Genomic DNA, 26,246 nt, shown 5'->3' on the forward strand with positions numbered 1-26,246 from the left:
AGAAGTCCGCGTTCCCAGAATGTCGCGCGCGGCGCGTGCGCTCTCTCTTTTCTCAGGCCGAGGCCGGGTGGACTGAGGGCGCTGCTTGGGCCTGCCTTGCTCCGGGGTCCTGCCTTGACCGCCTCCTTCTCCCGGGCGCTGTGTGAGTGGCGCCTGCCTCGTCTCTTGGCCTAGGCCTTTGGGCGGGAAGTGGCTACGCGACGCTGAAAAGGGGTTGAGGGGGCTGAGGAAGGGGAATCCGCTCCAATAGGGGCGATACAAGGCCCTTGTTTCCCATGATGCACCGCGGGAAGGGGCTTGCCCTCGCTTTGACTTTGGCTTTCTGGGCTGTAGGGTCTCCTCTGTCACCTGGATTGCCAACCTCCAGGTGGGGGCTGGAGATCTGGAATCATAACTGATTTCTATTATTATTACTTGAATTATCCGAAACACAATCAATAATAAGCAGAGGCCACATGTTGTTATCGATTGGCCTTGCTAAGCTGATACAAGTTTCCACCGGAGACCTAAGTATCAACCAGATATCAGCGTAATATGTACGCTGTTCCAAGTAGCGCCCTCTTTTGCAGTTCTGTAGGTGTAAAAGTGAATAATGTAAGTTAGTTAGTCCATCCAAAAAGTGCTTAATATGTATTAATATAAAGATAGCAATACATAAATATTTATAATCTGTACAATTCCACTATAGAAAACTTATTTGCATATATATATAATTAAGTAACCAAATAGTCATCTCTTTGCAATCTTTCAAATACACATAAGCATGGAGGGATAGAAGCCAATTCTCTAAAGCCTGATTCATCCTTAAGATGAATCCTTAAGATATTCAGCCTTAAGATATATTACACTGGAAACGTATATATATAAAAAATTGGTTTTACTGGAAGATTAGTTTTCACGGATTCTTCATCTGACTGAAATTCCTGTTGGTGGCTGGAGATCTCCCAGAATTACAACTGATCTTCAAGCGACACGAATCAGTTCTATCTGGAGACACTGGCTGTTTTGGAAGGTGAACTCTGTGACATACCCCAGCTGAGATTCGTGACCTCCCCAGGCTCTGCTCCCAAATTTCCCATCCTAAAGTTGACAACCCTATGGTGTACCAAGTGCAATAAGACAGCCCCCCTCAAGAATAAAATTATTATTATCATCATCATAGTTGTTTCAAAATTGAACATCCTTTAGGTTTATTAGCGGGCCAGGTTAATTTCTTCTGTGTTGCAGGTAAGGAGATGGGCTGAGAGTGTTGGGAAAGAGGGCTGTGAAATGGTGCCTTGTGCGGAAAAAGTGGGTAGAGAAACTTCTCTTTTTCTTACAAGTGTACTTTGTAGAAGCTGATTGTCAGTGGATTTCCACTATTGCCCTGTGGTTGCCTTGTGGAACTCACTGCCAGAAGATGTGGTGGTGATTATTGGCTTGGATAGCTTTAAAAGGGGCTTGGACCAACTAAGGGAGGTAGGATCTGCGGCAGCATTCCTGCGATGGTCATGTACTGGGCCACAGGGGGGAGGGGGTTGTCTGCAGCTGCATAAAACAGGTTGCCAGACTGGATGAGCAGCCACCCTGATCCGGCACGGCTTCTCTTACGTTCTTACGACTTGCCTAGTGATGAGTTTGTGGCAGTAACCCTTTCTCCAAAGACCTTGTTCTCCCTTTTCTACCCCTGCTCTGTTCCTTCCAACAGCCCTGTGTGGAAAGGTACGCCAATTCAGCTGTGATATGACAACGTAATGAGATGAGCTGTGGTTTGGGAGGCTGCCAGTTGAAATCTCTTCTCAGCCTCCCTGTATTATTTATTCCCTATGCAAGTGGTCTTAGGATTCCCGGTTTGATCTCCCGTGTATCAGGAGAAAGGAGGTGTGACTGACCAAAGCTCATATTGAAATAACTGGTTCCACCAGATTTCACTTTATTCTGTTATAACAGACTAACAATAGTTACTGTTACCCCTTTATTGTTATAGGTAATCTCTTTTTTCTCTCTCAGCCCTCCTGTCTGCAATATGGGGATAATATTGTCTTATTTCTCAGAGCTGTTGGGCAGTTTATTTCTTTATTAACATGTTTATGGCAAACCAACCCATAACAAAATGTCTGCCAAGAAAACGTCATGATGCGACGTTCCCCAATGGGTCAGTAATGATTCGGTGCTTGCACAGGAGACTACCTTTACCTTACCTAACATGTTTATATCCTGCCTTTTTTGTGGCTCTGTATTATTATTATAAATATTTGAGTCACTGTTAGAGGTCTCCTTGTTGAGGTACTATCTTGACTTGTGATTCTTGCGGAATTCCTCGTGAGAAGGATGTCCTCAGAGAACCCCTCTGTCTAAACCATTGTTATATAACATAGGACGAGGGTTCAGTTATCTAAAAACCAAAGCTTAATATTTTTATCACAGGCTTTCTAGAAAAGATGAAGTATTCAGAAATTGTGTGACAAAAAAAATTAAATGTTTGAACATTTGCAAGCGCTTTGTACTCATTCCTTCAGTTATACAATACCAAGAATACCACATCTAACCCATGTATGATATAAATGGCAGGCAGATGTGTTAATGCGCTGAAAAACAGCAGTGTAATTTTTTAAAAAATACAGACCAACCAAACTATTTCAGAGTAGTGTGAACTGTTGAGTTCTGTAGAATCTTGCATCGGGCTGGACATTAAATTCTAAACAGGGAGAGGGAAACTTGATCTGCATGTCGTCCAAGCCCAGATGTTTGTGGCTTGTCCTTTTCCTTAAATTGGAGACTCAGAAGGGGTGCAGAGTTAATTGTGGCACATGGTGCCACATGCAGTCTAGACTACTTCCAGAAAACATTTTGCAGAAGTCTGTGGTTTTACTGCCCGTGTGTGTGTAAAGTGCTGTCAAATTGCAACTGATCTCTGGCAACCCCTGATGGGGTTTTCAAGGCAAGAAGGTAACAGAGGTAGGTTCCATTACCTGTTTCTGCATAACGACCCATGTCTTCCTTGATGGCCTCCCATCCACGTACTAACCAAGGCCATCCCTATTTCCGAGATATGATGAGATCGGGCTAGTCTAGACTGTTGTTTTGCTTAATTTAATTTTCAACACTTGCAACTTTCAAACCTTGAGATAAGTTTTTTGTTACTTGAGGCTCTAGTCCTGTGAGGCAGGGCTTGAGAAGTTTTGCTGGGAGATCCTGTATTGATGCCATTTGCTCTCAGCTTTGTTGATACTGCATGGTGGACCCATATCACATAGTGGAGGTTGAGTTCCACTTGCTTCACAGTCTAGCACGTAGATTCTGTCTCTCAAGCATGGAATTTCTTCTGTGTTGGGGAGGGGAGTCTTACCTGTTTTTCTGATTCCTTGCCATTTTTACTCTGGTTGTTGCAGCTCTAAAACAAAATGTTCTTACCTTTCCCACTTTTCTTCTTTCTTAATGCTGTCATAGGAACTAAAAATGTAAGTACTTGTTAGCAGTTACTTTGCTAGTTATTTCCACCACGCTCTTACTTGCTGGACTCGGTTGTGATTTCCACTAAGCCAGGTCTGCTAGATTTTTAAAAAAGATCTGTAATATCTCTGCTGAGGTGAGCCAGCCTGCTCCTAGCCGACATTTTTTTTGGCTACTGTGCTGTACTAGCTCACTGTTGAACACTAGTCAAGACAAGAAAACCTTTTGCTGCTTCTAGAAGTCGTTCGACTTCGGACTTTAATGCCCCTCAAGTAGAAGAGAGTTCCTCTGCTGAAAATGCCCATGTGTTGCTGCTTGAACTTGAACTCCATGGGTGTTGCTCTTCAGAAGCGACGCTTGGTTTTTCCATCACAGCTTTTAAGTTCAGAAGACAGGGCTGTCTTTGAAGTATGGCCCTAGTCCGTGGAAGTCATTTGGACCATTTCAGCCTGCCACCTCTTCGAGATAAGTGATGTCACCTGCCTGGTTTGTGTTTTTCACAATAGTTTCTTCTAATTTTACAGTTTTAAAAATAAGTTACAGCACTTATCTCCCTCCCACCCCGGAAATTGTGCATCATACCAAAGCAGGAAAAAAGCTAAATCCCACCACACTGTTTGGTCCCGTGCAGAGCCTTCTTCCAGACCAAGGAGCATTTTGTATCAGAGGAAGACTCTGTCTGTTGGAGGAATGCTCCGCATTTAACTCCGCCCTGTAGTGCTTCACTTTTGTGATTTTTGTCTCTCAAATGAATTGTATCAGCAGTCATCTATCTGGTAAATCCAGGCTTCTTTTTAAAAATTTGTTTGCGATTAACCAAACCTCGCTTAACTGAGGAGTATGGCTCCCCACCCCCAAATTGCTATTGATGAATCCCTTTTTCATTAATAATGTCCTTTGGTAATATGGCCATAGTTTTATAAGGACGATTCGTTTCCCCTGTATTTTGTACCCTTGGAAAACCACGCAAGCAGATAAACAACAGAATAAACTTGAAGGTTTTTTTCCCCATGCTCCCTTCACAAATTGTAGCTCGCTGTCCCCATGGTCAGTGGATGTGGGAGGACTCTGTTCACTAGCTGTGTTTGCATCAGCCTTCGTTTTTTAAACTCGCTTGACCCTTCCCTTCTCCGGTCCCTTCTCTTCCCAAATTGTGGCTTCCTTAATCTCCCTTAAATGCTGCTTCCTTTTCTTAGAGGGAAACTTGAGCACCCCGAATTCCCTTTGAGCTCAATTAGCATGTCTTACGGGGTTTTTGTCCTGCAGGGGACAAACTGTTTTGCTTTCTTAAACAAGTGTGTCACTGAGAGTATTTTGAAAGTGGGAACTGGAGGCTAGAGTGGGTGTGGGACTTGTCGTATGTGGTTTGCTGGGAATGCCCAGGGCACCTCTTGCTGTCCTGGGGGGCTCCCGAGGGCAGCCTTGAGATTACTCCCATGTCCCCTTTGCTGGCATTGTGATGTCACTGCCTTTTGCTAGTCACAATTCCGTGTCCCAGGTCACTCAGCTCCCAGCTTTTCAACATCTTGGCTGTGAGTTTGAAAGGTGTAGGTTCCCACATGTGGTTAGGCTAGCACTTCAGTAAAATTTTCTAAGTTTGTAAAACAAATATTCTCCTTCAAGACATCAATAGTAAGTACTGAAACTTTTACTAAAATAAATGCGAGAACAGGTAACGTTAATTTATCCTTTTAAAGAAACCGGTTAGATTAGTTTGAATGTCTTTGGTTCAGGTTAATTCCTAACAGATTTTCAGTTCTAGAAGTAGTACGCATTTGCTTATGAATACAAAGTCTGTCTTAGTTAACAGCCCAGGAACGTAAAAGTGTGCTAAGGACATAACTCTGCCATCAAGTCCCAACCGACTCACGACAAACCCGAGAACCAGGGGTTTTCAAGGTGAGAGATGAGCTGAGGAAGCTTGCCGTTGCTTTCTTTCACATAGCAACCCTGTTTTTTCTTGGTGGTCTCTCATAGTTGACCGTGCTGAGCTTCCAGGCTCTGATGAGATCAGGCTAGTCAAGGCTATTCAGGCTACTAGTGCTAAGAACAAACCCTTTTAAAATACAGTATATCGTCAAAGTTATAACTCGTAGATACCTAGGGCACAGACCGTGTGTGCCTCTCGCCTCTCTGTGCAAGTCCTCAGTGCAGTTTGGATGAGAGCGCAGATCAGACTGGTTACATGCTTAAAAATCTTGCCCTTCTGCACAAAACCGCCAGGCTAGTGGTTTCTGAGGCAGCTTCCATAAACACAATAAACAGCCATCATTTTGCAAGATCACATGAGCACGTTTCTTGGGTTTAATCCTGTCAGGCGACATGAAGGAATCCTGACGATTCCTGGTAAATTTGTATTGGATCCCTCTTACGAAAGGAGAACATCATTCTAAAACATTGGATTGGGGAAAAACTGTTTTCCGGCTCCTTCACTTTGTAGCGACGAGCCTTTATGCTTGGCAAGTACTTGATGTGGTCAGTAGCCTCGTCTTCAGAGAGCGATTGCTTTGCTCTGGCAGGCTCAGGACCATTGTTTAAGCCAAAATGCCCTGATCCAAAGTAAAACAAATGGCTTGATTTGCTTGGCTTGCAGTCGGACAGCAAATTTAACTGTTCTTGAGATGTACTTGAAACTGGTTTATTGCCAGGCTTACACGACCACTTCCTCTCTCTTCCCGTCTTGCACAGAATCCTACTTAGAAATTAACCTTTTCTGCTCATGATGTACGAGTGCAAGCACATTTGCTGTAGCCCCTCCTCCCCAGGAGATCAACGCAGAGTTCAATCCAAGTTTAGTATCTAAGTTAGTAGAGGAGAAGACCTACCTCTACTTAGCCTATGTGCCTATGCTCATATGTCATGGATGAGTTTCTAACTGGGGTTCCATCGTTTTGCTGTGTGCGTGAAGGGAGCAGAGAAGAACCTGGTGGTTGTGCGAGCCTAGCAACGAATCAGGTTTGTGCACTTTTCAACTGAACCGTGATCCAGTTTGCTGTCTGAATGTAGCCTTGGTATCTGTCACTGCTCCGCTTTTCTCCCAGTATATTTCAGCAAACAAGACTTTCCTAAGGACAGACACTGTCCAGCCATTGTTCTTATTGTATGTGGTCCATACCTCAAAGCACAACACTTTTTAAAATTTTGTATGCTGTCGTGTTTTCTTCTTCTACGTGCAACAATAGCAAAAGTGTTAGAATATATGAAGAGAGATCTGTATTTAATGTAGACAATGCATACAGTACAAAGCCTGGTGCATGCAGAGTCCCATGAATTGGGCTGTATTTCTAGAACCTGGGCTCTTGAAGCAGCTAGAACCTTTTGCATGCCATTTAGCAACTGTCTTAGTTATTTTTGCAACTGTGTTGTTGTGCTTGTTTCTTAATGCTGCCTGCCCCCTTTTGGAAGATGAGGACAAGAAAGCTTCCCTATCCAGCAGAAAAAGTCTGGGTGGACAAACACAGGTACGATGAGGCAGAGAGACTCCACTACGAGCGGGAAGCGACTCTGGCAGCCTCTGCTGCTGCTGGGACCTGCCAAGAAATGGTGGCAGTGAATGGCTTCTGCCATGACGAGTCTGCTGAGGAAGAGCCGAGAGAAGACCTGTGGAGAGCCGCAAGTGGCAAGAAGCAGAAAAAGAGGAGGTGCTTGCCCAGAACCCGTCCCATGGAGCCCAAAGTGGACATCATCCTGACGGGGCTACTGGCAGACCGCGTGTGGTTTGACAAGCCCCTCTTTGATCAGGCGGAAGCTGCCTACCGCAAGAAGCTTGCGGATGTGCTTTCACAGGAGGTTTCGGAGATGCCCCGGGCTGCCGCACAGTCTGCCTTGGTGCCTTGGTCTGAAGTCGAGCCTCAAGGAGGTGTCCAGCCGAAGAGAAACCTGGCACTCTTGCAGTGCTCCCACGGCAGCCTGATCGCGTGTCATCACCTGATTCAGGATGTTTGGGTCAACAAGGTCAACTTTGACGATGCCGAGAAGATGTTCGTTGAACAAAGCCAGTTGATGGCCCTGCCACATGTGCTTCACCTCCCCCCGGTGCCACAACACAGCAGCAAAGATGGCGTTGAACAGCAAACGCCAGATGAGGGCTATGGGACTGCTCTGCCTACTCCTTCAACACCAGCCCAGCCCACGGAGGCTGCGGTTTGTACCAGTACATCACTCGTCTCTCTCGATCTCCCTGGTGCTTTGAACCAGACAGTGAATGGCAAACCTCAGATGGCTGGCTTACAGGCCCTGGTTTCAGAAGTCTGGCTGGAGAAACCCATCTATGACGATGCAGAGAGAAGCTTCTATGCAAACATGTTTGATGGGCACCCGCCCGGAAAGGTGAGGCTGCAGGAACGTGGGCGGCCAGACTCCTTGAAGAGGAGCCGTAAAGAGAAGAAGAGCCGAAGCGCAGGGAAGAGGGGGAATTCCACGGCCTCTGTTACCGTACCTCAAGATGTTTCTCGCACACCGTCTGCCTGGTATTTCATGCACAAAGACAGTGAATCTTCGTGGCTCAGTAAGCCCATGTATGATAGCGCTGAAGCACAGTATTATGCGTCCAAGGCCTTGAAACTAGCCAGTGAGCAAGAGGATGCCTTGAAACTGGCCAATGAACATGAGGAGGCAAGAATGTCGGGAACCACTCTTACAAAGCCACCACCACCTGCCGCCCGGGCTTCAAGTGCACCAGAGTCTAATGCGAAGTAGGAAAAGCTTGTTCTGGGGTAACTTCTTCTAAACTGGGCCAGGATAGGGATGGAAGAGTTTCTGTGTGTAAACTGCAAGAATGTTGGGGTGGGGTCTGGGGGCTGGGGGTCAGCAGAACAGAATAGAAATCTGCCTTCATTTGAGAGCCTGCCATGATTAGAAGGAATGCCTTACTAATTTACCCTTCTGGGTGGCAATCAATATCCTTCAGTATTACTAGCGCACTTAAATAGAATTATTCCCATTATTTTTCTCCAGCCACTTTGTTTAACTGTAACCAGGGCTTTTTTTCTGGGAAAAAAGGTGGTGGAACTCAATGGGTTGCTAGCCCAGGGGGCAACTCTTGGTGGGAGGTGGTGCCCCTGGTACCACATGTGCGCGTGCAAAGTGCGTGCATGCTCCCAGGGCCAATGATGTAACTTTGAGTCAGCTGGAACAAGGGAGGAGTTTTTAAAAGTTTAAATCGCCCTCAGCAAAATGGTCACATGGCTGCGCGGAGGGCAATCTCAACTCCCCTCTGTCTGGAGATTAGGGGGCGGGGCCACCAGTCATGTGTCCATTTTCAAGAGTTTCCGGAACTCTGTTCCTCCGCATTCCAGCTGAAAAAAAGCCCTGACTGTAACATAACAATCCTGTGCCTCACAGTGACTGACTGCGTTATGGAACCTAAAGCGTCTGTGCCCTTCTCTTTATAGCATACTAGGTACCCAGCACTCTCTACTCCTATTTGAGAAACACGCTAGCAGTTTGTTTAGAGAGCAGCTGTGTGTGTGTTTGGTCAGATGGCACCTCAGGACAGAGGGAGGGTTTTTAGACACCACTGATACTGCACCCCTTTATGGCCATTATTTCTAGAGCCACACTGCTAAGGTGCTTGGCGTAATCTGAAAAGGCTTTGGGCATTATGCAAGTGGAATAAATCAGAATGGTGGCTGTCTTGAGAATCCTTTTCTTCTCTTTGCCCTTATGCCATTTGTCCCCAGGTCAACAGCTTCATAACAGCAATTTCTGAGGCTTCATGTTGCATTCTCTCCCTCCCGTTCTTTTTATCCCGCGATCCTTCACTGTATCCTCCTGCCCAAAAGTACCCGTGTAGCCACGTGCTTTGAATAGTATTCAGTCCCCCTTCCCACAGCTGTGAAGGGAAAGCAATTAAATGAATAGACCTGAACTCTCCATCCCTTTGAAAGTGGATTCCACTGCCACACCCACAATTCTCACATCTGTTGTTGCATGCTGGTGCTTCCCAGCTAGAAGAAAATACATGGTTGGGGATTGTCCAGTGATTCTCGTTCTGTAGGTGGTTTTGGAAGAGTGGTTCATTCAGTGCTACTAAACATGCAACCTGGGTGGTGATCTCCACCAATAGATCCTGGAGGTGCTGCTTGGTTCTGAGTTACGTTCCGAGCAAGCAGAAGCGCTAGCTTAATTGGCAGAGGCGGATTAAGGCACCTCTTCTTGTCTACAAGAATAGGAGCTTCACCCGCAAGCCATTTCTGCAGAATCTTTGGGAATGTATGTGGGCAAGGTGTGCTGCTTGGGCGGAGATGGGCCCCATAGGCCTTCTTGCCTCCACTTTGATGTGCTTGCCCTTCTGGGAAAGGCTAGGCAATTCAGGAGAGAGTAATTTCTCAGCATATTGCACTATTTCAGAGGCAGGGCCCTTCATCCTCTTATGTTGATTGATATGTGTCCGTTTTTTTAAAAGAAATTATCCGAGACTGAGTGAGCAGGATTTAGATGCGTTGCTGAAAGGAGCTCTAACTTACCTTACTCTGTTGTGTAAAAAGCAGCAGAGCAGGCAGCTGGGTATGTGAGTGGTAAGGCTTGTGCAAATTGGATGAGCTGAGACCTTTGGTGGGGGTGTTGCTGGGTTGAGGGTCACTGTGTGTCTTCTGAAAGGGGAGGAGCATGCGCCATTTTTGACCAAGATGGGTCCTAGCTACTTAGCCGAACGATTCCTCGATGTTTATTTGGTCTCTTTCTCTTTGCAGAAAAATGGCAACCAACTTCCTTGTGCATGAGAAGATCTGGTTTGACAAGTTCAAGTACGATGATGCCGAGAGGAGATACTATGAACAGATGAATGGTCCAATTTTCAGCCCTTCATGCCAGCAGGTAAGGCACGCACAACCTCCTGTGACAGAAGCACCAGGCCCGTGAAGACACCAGGGTGCTTCTGGTACAGGTGGAAGGGCATAGGGACTATGTTCTCCCCGGTGTGCTGAAGTTTTCCTAGACACTCTGCTGAACGTGGGGAGCCGTTTTCCGAATCAGGCCGGAAGTCCCTCTAGTCTAGAGTCCTGCAGTGGCCATCCAAACAGCCAAATATTTCTGAGAAGCCAAAAAGAGGGCCTTAAAGGCAACATCTCTTCCCCAGTGCTTGCCTCTCCAGCAGTTGGTATGTCGAAGCATAATTCCTCTCAACTGGTGGGTGGTCGTAGAGTGTGCACAAGGAAAGAAAATTTCTCAAACTAGATTCATCCAGAGTTGGCAAAACTAGTGAGCAAATGGCGATTTGTAAGTATCGGGATATGCTCCCCTTCTTTCAACTTGGAGAAGCATGTTCCTTGTCAAAGTTTTGTCAAAAGTTGCAAGATAGGGGCTGTTCTCTCCTGGACCTTCTGAGCATAGCCAACTTTAGGAGCACCTCTGGAAGAGGTTAATGCAGGTTGAAATTCAAGTTCTGGCGAAGCCCGGTGTGACAAACAGCAGTGGAAAGGCCTGTTGCAGCAATGGAACTAATTTCTGCATGAAGCATGCCTATGTGCCTACGGAGTTCATTTCCATTTGCTTCCTTCCTTTCCTTCAGGTTACAAAATGCATATATAAGTGATGGGAATTCTGAAAACAGATCTGACAGAGTACGAGAGGTTGTTACTTGGATGCTAGTTGAAGTTTGGAAGAGCTGGGGCAGGCCTTTGTAGCAAGACCTTTCTGTTGCCTGGAGAACAGCTTCTGGGCTTTTTCTGCTGCATTCATCACTTTGTCATACTGCAGGAAGAGGGATTATTGTAGAAGAACATGAGGCAGGTGGTAAAGGATGTAGTAGAGCACTCCCTCCCCATGGCAAAGAGAGGGGATTAAGTATTGCGTCCCCTAGAATAAGTAGCTTCCGAGTGTTCTGTTTCCATGGTTCATTCTTAATATGTACTGATACTGCCTCTTAATAGGAAGAAGGAACAAATGAAACCCTCTTTCATTGGAGTTAACAAGTTTATAAAAGAGAGTCCTCCATAAGCTTGTTGACTGCAAAAGTGCCAGCATCTTTCTAAACTGGCTCTCGCCGATGTGGATTTGATGCTTTCCAGGGCACAATTAGGGGCTGCAGTAGGACCGTGATTCCCAAACTGTGCTCCATAAGAAAGTCTGAAGTGTGCTTTGCAAAACCGTTGCACCATGAGTGGGTAGATTTATTTTATTTTTATTTATTTCAAATTTCTATTCTGCCCTCCCCGCGAGCGGGCTCAGGGCGGATAACATATTAAAATACAATAAAAATTCATCTACATTAAAACAACAGTGTATTAATACACATTTAAAACAGGATGGTGGACAGCCTTCACAGGGAAGGTTTTATACACCCCTTTTTTCAGGCCGGTGGAGGCCCAGCCTCAGCCATATGCCTGGCGGAACAACTCTGTCTTGCAGGCCCGGCGGAAGGATAGTAGGTCCTGCCGGGCCGTGATCTCAGCAGACAGAGCGTTCCACCAGGTGGGAGCCAGGACCGAAAAGGCCCTGGCTCTAGTCGAGGCTAGGCGGGCCTCCTTGGGGCCAGGGACCACCAACAGCTGTTTGTCCCCTGATCGGAGTCTCCTCCGGGGAATATATGGGGAGAGACGGTCCCATAGATACGCTGGTTCCGGTCCGCACAGGGCCGCACAGGTCAATACCAGAACCATGCATGGCATCTGGTCAACACCAGACGCCGTGCAGCATTAGCCTGTGTTGTTCCTCCATCCCCTCCGAGCACCCAAAAAGCCCAGTCACCAGCGCCAAAAAGCATGGTCCCCTCTTGAGCCCTGCCTGACTTGGGCAGTCTGAGGGTGGGATGGCTGGAAAGCACTGTTGCCTGGGTCATCCTGTAGTTGCGAAGAGGACACAGCTGTTCACAATTTTGAGACCTGGTTGAGAAACAACTGGTGGTATTCAGAGAATTTCTCTTAATTCCTCTGTACTTGTTTTCTTCCTGAAATCCAAGAGTTCTTTTCTGTTCCTCGTTTTAGGCATTTGGTATCAGTTTCTAATCAATTGTTTTGATCAAAGAGAAATTTGAAGAGAGGAGGGGGTGGGAAGGGAGGTTCTGCAAAATTTCTAAATTTTATGCTCCGAGGCAGGCGGCGTCTTTCCAGACTTCCCTGTCCTCCTGCTGGGACCACCACCCTGTGGTTTGGAACACAAAACAGGTGCGAGGGCGGAAGTTCCAAAAGGGTGCCTTGAAAGAGAAATCCCTCTTTTAAAAGAGAATAGGAGGAATCGGTGGCTGTATCTAAAAAAGCGAATTCCAGAAAAAGAAATTCCCCTCCCCATAACTTGACCCTGGAAACAACACATCATCTTGAGAATAAAAACATACTTCCAGTTTTAAGCTACTAGGGGGTACCCTGTGCTCAAAGTTTGGACAACGTTACTGTAAAAGCTGATGATGCCTGCCAGTTTGGGCTTTGCTTGCAGCGGGTGAAGGAGTGGAATGTGTGCCATGGGCTGCTCCCCAGGCCACCCCCGGGGCCGTGGGACTGAGGGTGCTGTTTGACTTTCTAGGTCCAGCCTTTATGCCGAAGGATACTTCCCAGGTCAAGATAAAATCGAGTCGCTTGTGGCCACGGGAAAGTTTTCATTCAAGGTTTTGGAGGGGGAAATGTGGAGCCCAGTACAGAATATGGCATTCTGAAAGCTATCACATTAAAAAATGTCTAGCCAAGTTTGGAGAGGTGCATGTAACGGTGGCCCGTAGCTGGTGAAGGCTTGAAGGAAAGGGGGCATCTGTGAGGCTTGCGAGGGTCGGAGGGTGTGGCATTAGCGAATGGCAGCTTTGTCCCCTCTCTTGGCTCTCATATCTTGTGTCTTTTAACCATCTAACTCCTCACAGCCGTAATCCTTTTTTCATTTATTTTTTTCAAGCTTTGGAAGCAGAGTATACTTCACAACCGGATGAATGTGCTTGCTTAATTCTGACTCTAGAAGTTGGGTCTCCTTAAGCTGATATTGCTGCTCCCTCCAGTTCTGTCGGACAGACCTGACACACTATAACACCCCTCTTACCTGCTAGGCTCAGAGCATGTGGCAATGGGGTCTGGAAATGATTTTGTCAGTGCAGGGCTATCACGTGTCCATGCTACAAAAACATAGCTTAGCTGGAAAAGGACGAGGGACAACCTTGGGAGGGTTATGTCATGAACAGCTACACCCGCCTGTCTGATAGGGAAGCGTTGGACCCTTAGGGTGTCCCAGCGCTCATTGCCTGCCACAGAGCAGTCTGGAGACAACGGCTGCCTTTCGGGGGGCTGACTTTTTGATAGCATTCGCCTAAAACATTCTCCCTTCCTTTTGTATGATCCCCCCCCCCTCAGTCGTTTCTGCTGTATCTGTGTGTGCCTTTTAAAAAAAACCACTTGGTTCTTTCTGCGCTGTTTGCAGGAGAACGGAGCCAGCACGATCCTACGCGACATTGCCAGAGCCAGGGAGAATATCCAGAAGTCGCTGGCCGGAGTGAGTACCTGGGCGCTCTCTCACCAGCTGGCTACACGGCATTCATTTTTCCTAGCTGTGGCATATCTCACAGAGACACCCCCGCTGTGATTGATTTCCATAGACTGCGTGTGTTGCTTTTCTTACCATAACTTGGAGGGGATGGGCCAGGCAGGCTTGAGCTCTCTTCCCAAGAACATTCTCCCCCTAAGAGGCATGCGCTGTGTTCCTGCCTGCTCTAACTGTGTTGCACGGAATAGACTAATTCTCGGTGTCCGTGGTTTGCCTTTGGCCCTTGAGCTCAGCGTGTGGAGCCAAGGCGTGTGATGGGAGCCCTTGCACGGCAAGGCTTTTGCTGGGTATTACTGCTCGAGGCTGTGGGAGAAGAATTCCGTGTTTCAGTTGTTTCTCTTATATTTATGTATTTAAATATATATATTTAAAAAGGCCCTGAAGGTACAATGCTGTGTATGTTGGAGAAAAACCAATGTGGAAAGTGTCCTGCTGGCATGCTAGTGTTGTATAAACAGAATGTTTTTAATACAGGGAATATTCAGGCGGGCCTGGGGTGCGGTGGCCCCACAGAGCATTTGCATTGCGTGCAGAAGGTCCAGTGTTGAATCCCCAGCTAAAACGGGTCGCTAGCCTTTTCTTTAACGACAGCTGCTTTAAGTATTGAACTATCTTGAATTATTCCCTGCCCCCGACACGTTACCAAGTTTTGTCCTGTCCTAAATACAGAGCAGAGACTAGGAGGAGCACCAGAAATGAAGCGTCAGCTGAGCAGCACAGAGAAAAATCCTGTGAACTAGAACCTTATGCACACATTTATGTGCACACACATTCAAAAAGCTTGTGGAGGATCTTTCTGTGCTCTTTTGCTGCATCTTCTAGCGGATTACCCAAGCCATTCTGCAGCAGCCCACGAGCTACTGGTAGCTCATGTTGGAGACCCTTGAGTTTAAAGGGTCTTCAGCTGGTAGTCAGAAATTGTAAAAACCCAGCAAAGCAAAAGATGTGCCACATGACCTCTTGTGCTGTTTCTTTGCTCTTAACAAACATCTCTGAAATAATACGGCACCTTAGGAGAAATAATAAGCCGGTCAGGGGGATGCGTGCTTGTGAACTGTGGGCTGCTGGCCAGTCCACCACCTTGTCTGCTTTAATTCTCACTACGGGCTGTCCAGAGAAGCGGGTACAATCCCTCTGTTGCCTCTAGGTGCAGGGCTGGTATGGAGGTGAATTTCAGGTCTTACTGCAGTAACGTGGGCAGTATTCATACATAGGCAGGCATACAGCTGTTATTTGATATCTGCAGAATTGTGTGCCTTTAGATTGTTCTTTGGGTACCTTTAGTAGTGCTTTCAGTGGTTATTTAGGAATGGAGACTCTGTTTTAAGTGTTAACCCTTCTTAGGTGCTGAAGTGCATGTTCTTCTTTTCCCCACAAGCTGAATTGTGTTCAGTGAAGCAGATGGAGACTGTCTCATGTTTGTCCCAAACAGTGCTCTTTTCTAGGGAGGAAAGTCAGCTTTTCTGGAAGTGGTCGCTCAAAGATTTTATTATGAAGAGTCTATGCTATCGCCTCCCCTCTTATTGTGATGCCTCTCTGGGCAAGGTCAAGAGAAACAGCCCTATGTCTGAGGCATAGTGAGATTGTGTATAAATACCACTTGAGCATGAAAATCTTGTATTCTAACTATTGTAAACGTTGAAAAAAACCCTTGTCTTTGAAGAGGAGCTGAGCAGTGGGGGAGAATGGATCAGCAGTAGAGATGGGCACAAACCGGGAAAGCAGCGGTTCATTGCAGTTCATGGTTCGTCGCATTTCACAAACCATGAACCAGCACGAAATTGCCCGGTTCACAGACCGGTCAGTTGGTTCATGAATATGTCACTTCCTGGGCAGCAGAAGATCTGCAGAAAGCCTAGGAAACTGATTGATTGGCACCAGGCTGTCTGCAGCGACAAACTGAAAAACGAACTGGCCTAAAAATCTTCATGGTTTGTCAGAAATGCCCTCTGAGGAACTGCCTGTTCGCGAACCAAAAAAACCAGCCCGGTTCATGATGAATTTTGGTTCGTGCCCACCTCTAATCAGCACCAGTGTGGGAAATTTTCCAAGGAGCTCTCCTGGGTGTGTGATGTGTCCTGCCCCTCAGCCAAAGCTAGTTTGTGACTTGGAGGAGGCAAGTTTATGGTGGTGGCGGGGGGGACACCTGCACAAGGTTTTTGGAATGCGTGGTCAACGTTGGGATCTGCTTGAAGGACAGGAGAGAGGGCTGTTAGCATTCCACACAAACTCTTCTTAAATATCTGAAGTTAGGGATGGATTAAAAAGGGGTTTTGTTTTTTAAATCATACTTGGCAATCCACCTTGAGTCCCACTGAGAAAGGTGGACTATAAATGAAAATAATAAGTTATTGGAATTGTTGCTTTGTAAAATGAAGAGTGTCTTTCTTGCTTGTTTTCATGGTCTCTTTCTGTCTTTGGGGTGTTCAGCAGCATATAAGACTGAAGTTAGTTTTGGTATGTAAACCTCAAGCTTGTTTAGGCCTTCGAAGCTAATCGCCTGGAACCCCCGGCTGACCTTGGACACCCCTTTCAATTGGCGAAGAGGAATGGGATGAGAAAGAGAGGAATCAAAAGCCGCTGGTGTCCAGATGCATGCAGCTTTCTGCTGTGCTTTTGCGTGCGGTCCCTTTGCTCATGCAATTGCTCATTCCTCGCTTTCATCACTCTGAACGTTTCCTTCTAAAAAGTTCATACAATGTGTATGTGGTGTGCTTAAGTGAGAGTGTGGCACTGCCAAAATGGATGGAAATCTGTGTGAATTCTGGGAGTCATGAGCCTCGTGATGGGTTTGATGCGATACTTCTTGTGGCTTATGAAGGTGAGGAGGAGTAAAAACGTCCTTGCTTTCGGCTTCTGCATTCCCTGCTTCTTTGCAGTGGCTTGAATTGCCTTTGAAAGTGCTGGTGGATGGGGCTGCCTTGAATGAAGTGAAGTGTGTGTGTGTGTGTGTGTGTGTGTGTGTGAGAGAGTGAGAGAGAGAGTGAGAGAGAGAGTGAGAGAGAGAGTGAGAGTGAGAGTGAGAGTGAGTGAGTGCAGGAATCCAAGATCCATATCCACCCTAATCCTGCCTCCTGCAATTATACTAGAATAACTAGCTTGACAGTCATCTTAGTCACTTTTAGTTTAAAAAATGGGTTAGTTATCTTTTCTTCTAGTGATTTCTTTTTTTATTCTTTGACAATTGTAGACTGTTTCATCACCTTAATGCTTCCGATATCTTTTTCATTAGCCCCTCTGTGCCAGTTTCTGCAGAGCTCTGTTGCAGCCACACTGATTTTTCCCCCCAGCTCAACCTGCCAGCCTGACCTCGTGTGTGTGTGTGTGTGTGTGTCTGTTCCACTTTGTTTTCCGTGAGCACCTCACGGCCAGCTGGGCTGCTCCATGGCTCTCTGGGATCACTAAGGAGGCACTGCAGAAGGTGTTGGGGTGGTTGCCTGTTGTGCATTTGGGGGGCTGCATGGGGATCCTCTATTTTATTTCACTTTTTCAGCAGTTGAAAGTCAGAACTGCCCTTCCTGCCTTGAAAGGCACTTTATCCTGAGAGGCTTCCAGTAGTTCTTTGTTCTTAAACTTAAGTTTTAATTGTGTTTTTTGAAATGTTCAAGCCATGGCAGCTTGCAAAGAAAAAAAAAAGTACTAGAACTCTGACCTTGTGGCATGTCTCATGGGAATTGCTTCTGATCAGGAGGCTGTATTGGAAGTTACGTACCTAAAAATCGCACTCGCCGATAAGTGTAGTTGGTGATTTTAAAAGTTTTTAGTGGGGACAGCAGCAAGAATCTAGAAAATACCAAGAGATGAAAGTATAAATGGCATATAATAGGAGTATGGAGAGAAATGGAAGGAAAATTGCAGCATATATGCCAGTAGAATCAGATTCCTGATGCAATATTTGCGGGGAGGGGTGCTGTCCCTACATAAAGTGCAACACTAAGAGAAAGCCACTGGGAGTAGTTTAGCTCTAAGCCTGGCCACTTGCAACCTGACAATTCAGTGTAGTTAATCCAAGAACTATTTTACTTTAATCAGAATGTTTTTCTCTTGCCTCTGGGCTTATATAAAATCCCAAGGAGCCTGGTGGAATATTAAAAGTAAAACAAAAATTAAAACCATTAGGAGTCTTTTAAAAAAAAAAAAAAACCCTGACAAAACTTTTTAAAAACGTGATGCAAATGTAACCAGATTACAGCAAAACAAGCAGAAAGATGAAATTAAGTATTCTGAAGCGAAGGTCCTTTTTTGAGTCTGACACGGAGATGCTTTTGGAAAAGAAGGGCCACGGTCCTGGCGCAGTTGAGAAGGGCCTGTACCGTGTGGTTATTCAGAGGACTTCTCCTGGAAGAACGGGTTCATGGAGGAGGTCTGCAAAAACACATCAGTGATGGAAGTGGGTGGTCCACGCAGTATCCTGAACCCCTGGACTGCTGGGGACTTTAAAGGTCCAAGCCACAATTTATAATTAACCCCATTAGATCCGGAAAGTGGAGCAGCATAATTTTCCGCACTGTGGTAGACATTGTCTGGCAGAAGTTTAGGAACAGACTTGGGAGTCTCTCTACATGAGGCATCTGACACGTGAAGAACATGTGTCTGGAGATGCAACGGTAGCTGGGAAGGGTAGTTTAAAAAGACAGAGCTGGCGGCAGGGCAAAGGCTTTTCTATACACTGGAGCTGTGTGAAGGGGCTGTATGATGCCGGAAGGGAAACTTCAGCCCATGATAACCTCTCCAGGTCCAAGGCTGGCTCTGGAAGGCAGCTCCAGCCCATTTCCATCTCTTGCTGCCCTTCGGTTGCCATCCCACCCAGTTTTAAACTGGAGAGGTGACATTGACAGAGCCCTTTGGGGAGGCAAAGATGAAACTGACAAACCCTCTGAGGAGCTATCTCCAGGAGCTCTGTCTTTTTAAACTGCACTTCCTGGCTAATATTGCGTCTCCCTACACTTTGACGAACGTGCCCTGAGGTGTCTCATGTAGAGAGACTCTGAGTTGGTCAATTGTGAATTCCAAATAAGCAAAACTCCTTCGTGAAAGCATCGTTCTGACATTCCCTGTTTGTGCAGTGGCACCAACAGCGTGTAAACAGTATTGCTGGCAGACTTGGTCACCTCATTCCTTCACTCTGGTTCAGATCATTTATGAAGGAATTAAATGGCACTGGTCCCAGTACAGATCCTTGGGGGTTCTCCACAGCTTGCTTCCCTCCCTTGTGAGAACAGCCCCCGTATTCCTACTTTATGACTACTGTTCTTCACCCAGTCTCTGAGGGGGAACCCTTCTCCTCCCCTGGCTGCTAAGGTTGCTCGGGGCCTTTGGAAAGGGACTTCTGTCAAAAGCTTTTTGGAAATCCCAGGTATAGCGTGCCTACCAGGTGATCCCTATTTCCAGATTTACAGGCACTCTCTGAGAACGCAGCCTGTCCTTAAAGTACCATGCCACTTGCCACTAAGGCCTGGCATGGTTCTGGTTGCAATATGCCCGTGGAACCTGCTTGTAAGACGTGGTCAGGGCAAGCTGACTGTTTATTTGCAGCGTCACATTTATTGTGCCTGTTTAAGCAAGTTAGCGAGGAGAGTGGGGGCTTTGCATTTGAGGCTAGGATGTCGAAGCCACTCTGTCTGAATGGTTGGCGCAGGTCTCTGGCATATCAGAAGATTCTTATTTTTATTTATGCTTTCTCAGCTTATGGTTGCTTTCGTGCATGTACTTGATCTCCCTGCTGTGCTTGCCTGCCCCCGCCTCCCCAGCTGCATAAGCCAGTCTCAGTTGAGAGTGTTCTTTTACCCAAAACAAAAATGCTCTTGCCCTTTCCAGCTCAAGACAGTTTTGCAAAAACCCCAGGAAGCCCCTCCTGCGCGTCGCAAGAAGCAGTCGGGTCGTGCGACTGTAAGTCGCTTGCTGGGTGGGGAGGGGAGGAGAGGAAAGCACACCTCAGCTGTCGTCTGTCCGTCTGTTGTGGCGCAGAGGGAGTGTGGTTTGTGTGTGCTTGAGCCTTTTTCTTACCTTTCATGTTTCCTGCTGTCTTCATACTGCTCTGTAATTCCTGAGTCTTGCAGGTGGCCAGTTATGCTTTCCAGCTGGCCAGATAGCCACACAAAGGTGTTCACTTGCCCTTCAGGAATTTTTCTGAAGTGGGGAAAGAGAATTTCAGCTATAAGTCTTACATATCCTAATTTCTCAATCCTTTTTTAACTTTTTAGAAACCTCCAAACCATATCAGTGTCAAAATTATTTAAGTGGAAAAGAGCAAGAGTCTAGTAGCGCCTATAAGACTAACAAAATTTGTGGTAAGGTATGAGCTTTTGTGAGTCACAGCTCACTTCTTCAGATACCCGTGACTCACTGTGACTTACAAAAGCTCCTACCCTACCACAAATTTTGTTAGTCTTATAGGTGCTACTGGACTCTTGCTCTTTTCTACTGCTACAGACAGACAAACATGGCTACCCATTTTGACCTAAAATTATTTAAAACAATCTTCTCACACACGTTGCTAGATACTGATATAGGGGTGACTGGATCCCAGCAAAGAACTATCGTGGCCTGTGCCCAGGTAGTGTGCTAGCCTGATAGAATTTTTTTACTGTCTCCCCCCCCCCCCCGCACCATACAGTTTTACAAACTGTTTTTGATACTTACCCCAATTTCAAGAGCAGTCTGCCATACAATATGGAGGGCACAGTGCGCTGTTCCACAAGTCTAACCCTGAGACTCAGAGTAGTTGATCCATTCCGTGGTTCCTGGTGGAGTTCTTTACAGAAGAATTGGAGCCATCTGCACTAGTCTGGTAAATAAGTGAACCCTTGTCCCTGACCAGACTGAGATTACCCACCTTGGAGTTGGAATCGTATTTGTTTTCCCCCAAAGGTTGTCAGGGGCAAGGAAACACGAAACATGAATCTACAAAACACATGATTAAAGCCACCCCATGCAAAGTCAAACTATTAGCCCCTCTTATTCAGAATTTCCTATTCTGAGTCGATCAGCCGTGACTTTCCTGGCTTGTCCTATCGCCTGCTGTGTAAAACCTGGAGCGGTATAAAGCATGTGTTCTGCCTCTACACGCCCTTCCGTGTTCTTGTGCCACACACACACACACACACATACATGTGTATATATATACATACACACACACACACACACACACACACACACATATATATGCAAGAAACTGGTTTCCATTTAAGATTCTGGAAGGCGGCACTACACATGTAAGAGAGAGTAATTCCTTGCATATAGAATGCTTTCACCTTATGAGACCACAGAAATATTTCCTTAAAGAAGTAGAGGGACTTGACCCCCTGTGCACCAGTTCATCATCAGGTTCAAGAGGAGTACGGCTCGGCAGGTTTCGCACGTTCTGTTTTGTGCCCTTCTGTTTATCCCACGTGTGCTGATAGTTTTCCCTGTGTTGCTTCTTGTCTTCTCCTGTCTCCCGTTCCCCCCCCCTTCAGTGTTGCAGCACTGTTAAGATGGTGCTTACATGCCAGACATTGACCCCCCCCTCCTTCACGCTGTCTGTCTTGGTTGCAGAGTGCAAGCAGCACCTCTTCGGCAGGGCCCTCTGGAGACCAAAACGAGCTGGTTGCCAGGATCGTCAGTCTGGAGGCGGAGAATCAGAGCCTTCGTAGTGGTAAGTGGCAGAACCTGATCAGAGGGTGTGTTGGATTTTCTCTGGAGGGACTTGGTAGTGTCTATGCTGCCTGGCTGGAAGGAAGGGGAGCCGGTGCATCCTTCCTTTCCCAGCCAGATTCCGTTGTAGCTAATGCCATATGGATGCGTGTCTGTCTGTGGTCTTCTCTCCCACACCTGCAGTGGTTACAGAGCTCCAGCTTGCCATCTCCAGATTGGAAACTCGCCTGTGTGTACTGGAAAAGGCATCTACCTCTCATCACCCTTCTCCGACACCACCCACCCAGGTAAAGCAGCCCCCAACTCCCCGTCACGCCATTATTTGTAGATGTGGAATGCTAGTAGATGCTCTCCAGCAGAGCCTTCTGAAGCGGCTTTTTCTTGTGATACCTCAAGCAGGATGGTTCTGCCGAGCCCTGTAGATAAGTCTATGGTACCAGGCCCATCCTCACTGCCTCCCCCCACCCCATGCTCCTCCACGGCAGCTTCGTTCACCTGAACAGGGCCTCCAGCAGGTGCCACCCTGCACATGGGCGAAATCAACAGCAGCCCGTACACAGGCTTTCTCTGTGGTGGCCCCGACCATGTGGAACGGCCTGCCTGAGGAGGTCAGGAGAGCCCCCATGCTCCTGGCTTTCTGCAAACAGTGCAAAAACGAATTATTCAAAAAGGCTTTTTACTTAGATAGGAAGGCTGCATTGTAAGGAGGGGATCTCAGATGGATCTGCTAATGAGTTAGGAACCATTGACTTTACCACTGAGTTGTATTGGATTCCTGCTAAGGCTCTGTCTTTGTGAACTTGTATCTATTTACCCTATGGCATTGTTTATGGAAATGTTCCTGACATTGACTGTACTAATCTCACACTGTGTAATCTGCCTTGAGTCTCTGGGAGAAAGGCAGACTATAAATGATGTAAATAAAATAAAATAAAATAGTGCGAATCTGACAGATTTGTCTCGCTGTTACTGTCAGTGGCACCTGCAGTCCTTTCCAGCCGTCACCTTGCTTCATAGTAACACGAGCTTCTGCTCCTGGGACTTGCCTTCCTGCCCCACTTTGCAGTTTGGAAACAGGTCTTGCTTTTGCCTCATGGCAGGGTTCATTATTTCCTTTTGCCTCCTTGAAGCATGTCACCCCCATGAAGAAAGCGGAGCCGTTTCCCGCTCCCTTGAGGAAAGTAGAGCTGCCTGCGGCTTCGCTTGCAAAACGGGCGGACTCTCCTGCTGCCGAGGACGAGGACGATGACATTGACCTTTTTGGCAGTGACGATGAGGAGGAGGATCAGGAGGCTGCCAGGGTCCGGGAAGAGCGGCTCCGGCAGTACACGGAGAAGAAGTCCAAGAAGCCGGGCCTGATTGCCAAGTCCTCCATCCTCCTGGATGTCAAACCCGTAAGCCCTTCTCACCCAGCGGGGGAACCAGGCCAGGGTTGGGGTGCCGCTGCGGCTGGTTTTTATCTCCCAAAATGTATCTTGGGTGGACCCCAGGGGGGAGGTGTCAAGAAGAGCCCCACCTTCTGATGTCTGAAGTTTGTGGGTTCTTCTAGCATGCTGTTTCTTCTGGCTGCAGGGATTGATTGCTAGAAGCTTATGGGGGGGCATGTATTCCACCTTTGGGGAACTTTACAAGGGGTGCTAAACTCAGCATCCTGAAAAGTCCTTCTTTTTTTTTCTTGCCAAGAAGTTTGGAAAAGCTCAAAGCGCTGGGCAGCACTTGGCATCTCAGGAGTGGGGGAGAGTGAGGTGGAGGGTGGGTGCACGGGTGTGAGTGTTTTCAGTTTATGAAGCTTTTGTGCCCGGCCAAAAGCTTGCTTGCGTTGTCCTGGACTAATTGAAGCAGAGTAATGTGAATTACGTGTTGCTGAGGGGTTTCAAGTACCGGGTGCAGGAACTGGCATTTTTTTTTTAATCCTCGCATAGATGTGAATCGTGTTGCATTGGTCTCTGCAGTCACCAGCCTTCACCCAAAGCATGGCGAGTCCCAGGGGGTCACACCCACACGCTGCTTACCCTGCCTCAGACCTTGAGTCCGTCTGACGCAATATCGTCTTGTTTGACGGGCAGTGGCTCTCCAGCATCCCCGGAGGAGAAAGGTCTCTTCCCAGCACTTGCTGTCTGAGATCCTTTTGAACTTAAGACTTCCTAAGGTGTGCAAAGCGGTTGCTCTGCCACTGAGCCAGAGCTCCTGCTCTGTAGGGCTGCCGTATTTGTGGGTTCCAGACTCTTGTTAATAACCAGTTTGTGTCTGTGGTGTAAGTGTGTGTGTAAGGTGCTGTCAAGGCGCAGTCGACTTAGAGCAAGCTCATAGGGCTTTCAAGGCAAGGGGCGAACAGAGGTGGTTTGCCATCACCTGCCTCTGCAAAGTGACCCTGGATTTCCTCGGTGGTCTCCCATCCAAGTACTAAGCAGGGCCAACACTGCTTAGCTTCTGAGCTTTGGTGCGATTAGGCTGGCCTGGGCCATCCAGTTTACCATGTGTATATACCCCATGGCCTAGAAGCACGCGGTGTTAGGTCACAAAACGCTGAGCTGTCAGGTCAGGTTGCAGATAATATGCAGATGGAAGATACTATCTAGTGCAGCAGTAACTTCTACAATAAAACATTACAGCACGACACCAACAGGGTGATCCTGTTTTGGGGTGCTCAGAGCATCGGTAGACGGAGTCCGAATGCAGCAGAGGAGAGAGAGACACGGATGCCTGTTTGGGAGAGAATGCAGAAACTTCGGGAGACTACAGCCCACATAGTGTGGCGTGACCTGAGCACACCTAGACTAGCCCTATACCAACTTGGTGGGGATTGGCTTGCTGGCAAGGAAACTTCATGGAGCCACACCTGCTGGGTCATGAACTCCTACAGAGTTATTTTGTGTTCCTTTTTAGAAGGGCTTGCTGTTCGTGTGCATGCAGAGAAAGTTCCATCACGTCTTCCTACCTTTTTGCATATGCAGAGGGCAGAGCAGAGCAGCAAAGCAAGGTTGACTAGTGTGGGAGATGATTCCTTTTTAAGACAGGCAGGTTCAAAGACTCCTTCCTGTCATGTGACTTGACTAGCATCTCATTGGTTCCCATGCTGCCACCAAGAGGGTTAAAGGTGGTTCCTGGGTCAGGAAAAGTTCACAACCGTGGCTACACACACGTACACACCACCACGATAGTTCACCATGTAGAAATCCTAAGGGAACTCTGCTAAGCTTTCCCACTGCTGGTCACCGTTATGCACAGTCTGCATTCCTTCTCTGTCAGCACTGAACTTGCTCCAGAACTGGTTCTTGGCTGCAGGAGGATGTCAGGTCTCACCTGTTCACACCAAACATGTGACAATCACCTGTTCAAGGGAAAGTGGAGCGGGGGGAGAGCAGGTTGGCATGCAGGCTCTTTGCGGAGACACTCTAAGATGAATGGGGAATCTAGAGTTTCAGAAAATTGCCAACCTAAAGAGCAGCTTAACTAACCCACACAGATGAGAGAAAAGGATATATTTCTGTTTTGTTTTTTCATAGGTTTACTTTCCACTAATCTCCTTTATTTCCAAACACAGTCTCATGGTAACCTTTGCGAGCTAAGCTCAGCCTCTGCATTTCACTTACCGCCAGCGTAGAGAATCCTTTTCTTCTCTTGCCCTTTTCAGTGGGATGACGAAACGGACATGGCCAAGATGGAGGAACGCGTCCGAACCATTCAGATGGATGGTCTGGTCTGGGGAGCCTCCAAACTGGTCCCGGTGGGCTACGGCATCAAGAAACTCCAGATCCAGTGTGTGGTGGAGGATGACAAGGTTGGAACAGATATACTGGAGGAGGAGATCACCAAATTTGAAGACTACGTAAGTTCCCCAGGAGGGGCGGGTTTTTTTTTTTTTGACAGTTTTCATCCTAGGCTCCAGGTCTCGGGCCGCTTGACTCCCACAGACCAGAAATATATATATATATGCCCTAGCATTCCAGGCCCCTGCTGGAAAATCTTGACTCCGCTCAGATATGAATCCTTTGTTACCTGGCAGAGCATGTATTCCCACCTTCTACAAGATGTTGCACTTTGGCCCCACGGCAGCATCCTCCTTCCTCCTTGTGCTGTCTGTGAAGAGTCCCAGGGTTAGCCACGGCTGTCCAGAGGAGTCCTTGACCTTTGGTGCTTGCTGCACTCTCTCTGCCGAGGATGGGCTGCCAGGGCCTTTCCGAGGTTTGCAGGCACCCTTCCTTCAAGGGTGCCTGTGTTCCATGAAGTCCACGTATACAGAGGTTGTCACTGCTGTCTTTATCCCCTGACACCGGCATTTGTTATTTTGAGGCAATGAAGGTCATTTGCCAAGGCCTGGGAGGAGAAAGGAATTGGATATTGCAGGGTGGCGGTTGGAGGGGAGTGAGGGACCAGAGGGAAAAGATCTGCCTGCTTCCTCCTCTGGAGTCCATTTCGATTCTTCTGCACCTTTGGCAGACTTTGCACACCCTTCTGTACAAGCCAGGAGGGCTTGGAGACTTCATGGTGAAGCCCTAGTTGAGATTGGGGCATCTCCTTGGCAGGAGATAACGTGAACCACCAAAATATTTTGCATTAGCCTGACTTGGGATTTTCATAAGAGCTTGTGGGCCTTACTGAAGTAATCCTTTTCTTTCTGTCTTCCAGGTACAGAGTGTTGACATAGCTGCTTTCAACAAGATTTAACAGCAAACCTTTACACTTTCTAAAGCAAATAAAAGGTCAAGAGTTGGAGAGCA

The 26,246-nt window shown here is 47.2% G+C and overlaps 1 protein-coding gene across 4 annotated transcripts; it reads left to right on the forward strand.

Moving 5' to 3' along the window:
* Nucleotides 1-32: 32 nt before the first annotated feature.
* Nucleotides 33-26,246, forward strand: EEF1D (eukaryotic translation elongation factor 1 delta). Of its 4 annotated transcripts, XM_054984777.1 has the most exons (9): nucleotides 33-142; nucleotides 10,125-10,248; nucleotides 13,768-13,839; nucleotides 19,708-19,779; nucleotides 21,427-21,526; nucleotides 21,709-21,812; nucleotides 22,656-22,919; nucleotides 25,160-25,354; nucleotides 26,155-26,246. In XM_054984777.1, the coding sequence occupies exons 2-9, from the start codon at nucleotides 10,129-10,131 to the stop codon at nucleotides 26,191-26,193; spliced, it is 966 nt and encodes a 321-aa protein (XP_054840752.1). In that variant the 5' UTR covers nucleotides 33-142; nucleotides 10,125-10,128; the 3' UTR covers nucleotides 26,194-26,246. The 4 variants fall into 4 exon arrangements, with proteins under 4 accessions (XP_054840752.1, XP_054840753.1, XP_054840754.1 ...); XM_054984778.1 differs by lacking the exon at nucleotides 19,708-19,779; XM_054984779.1 differs by lacking the exon at nucleotides 13,768-13,839.

Source organism: Eublepharis macularius, chromosome 7, assembly GCF_028583425.1.
Source record: "Eublepharis macularius isolate TG4126 chromosome 7, MPM_Emac_v1.0, whole genome shotgun sequence".
NCBI classification, from domain to species: Eukaryota; Metazoa; Chordata; class Lepidosauria; order Squamata; family Eublepharidae; genus Eublepharis; species Eublepharis macularius.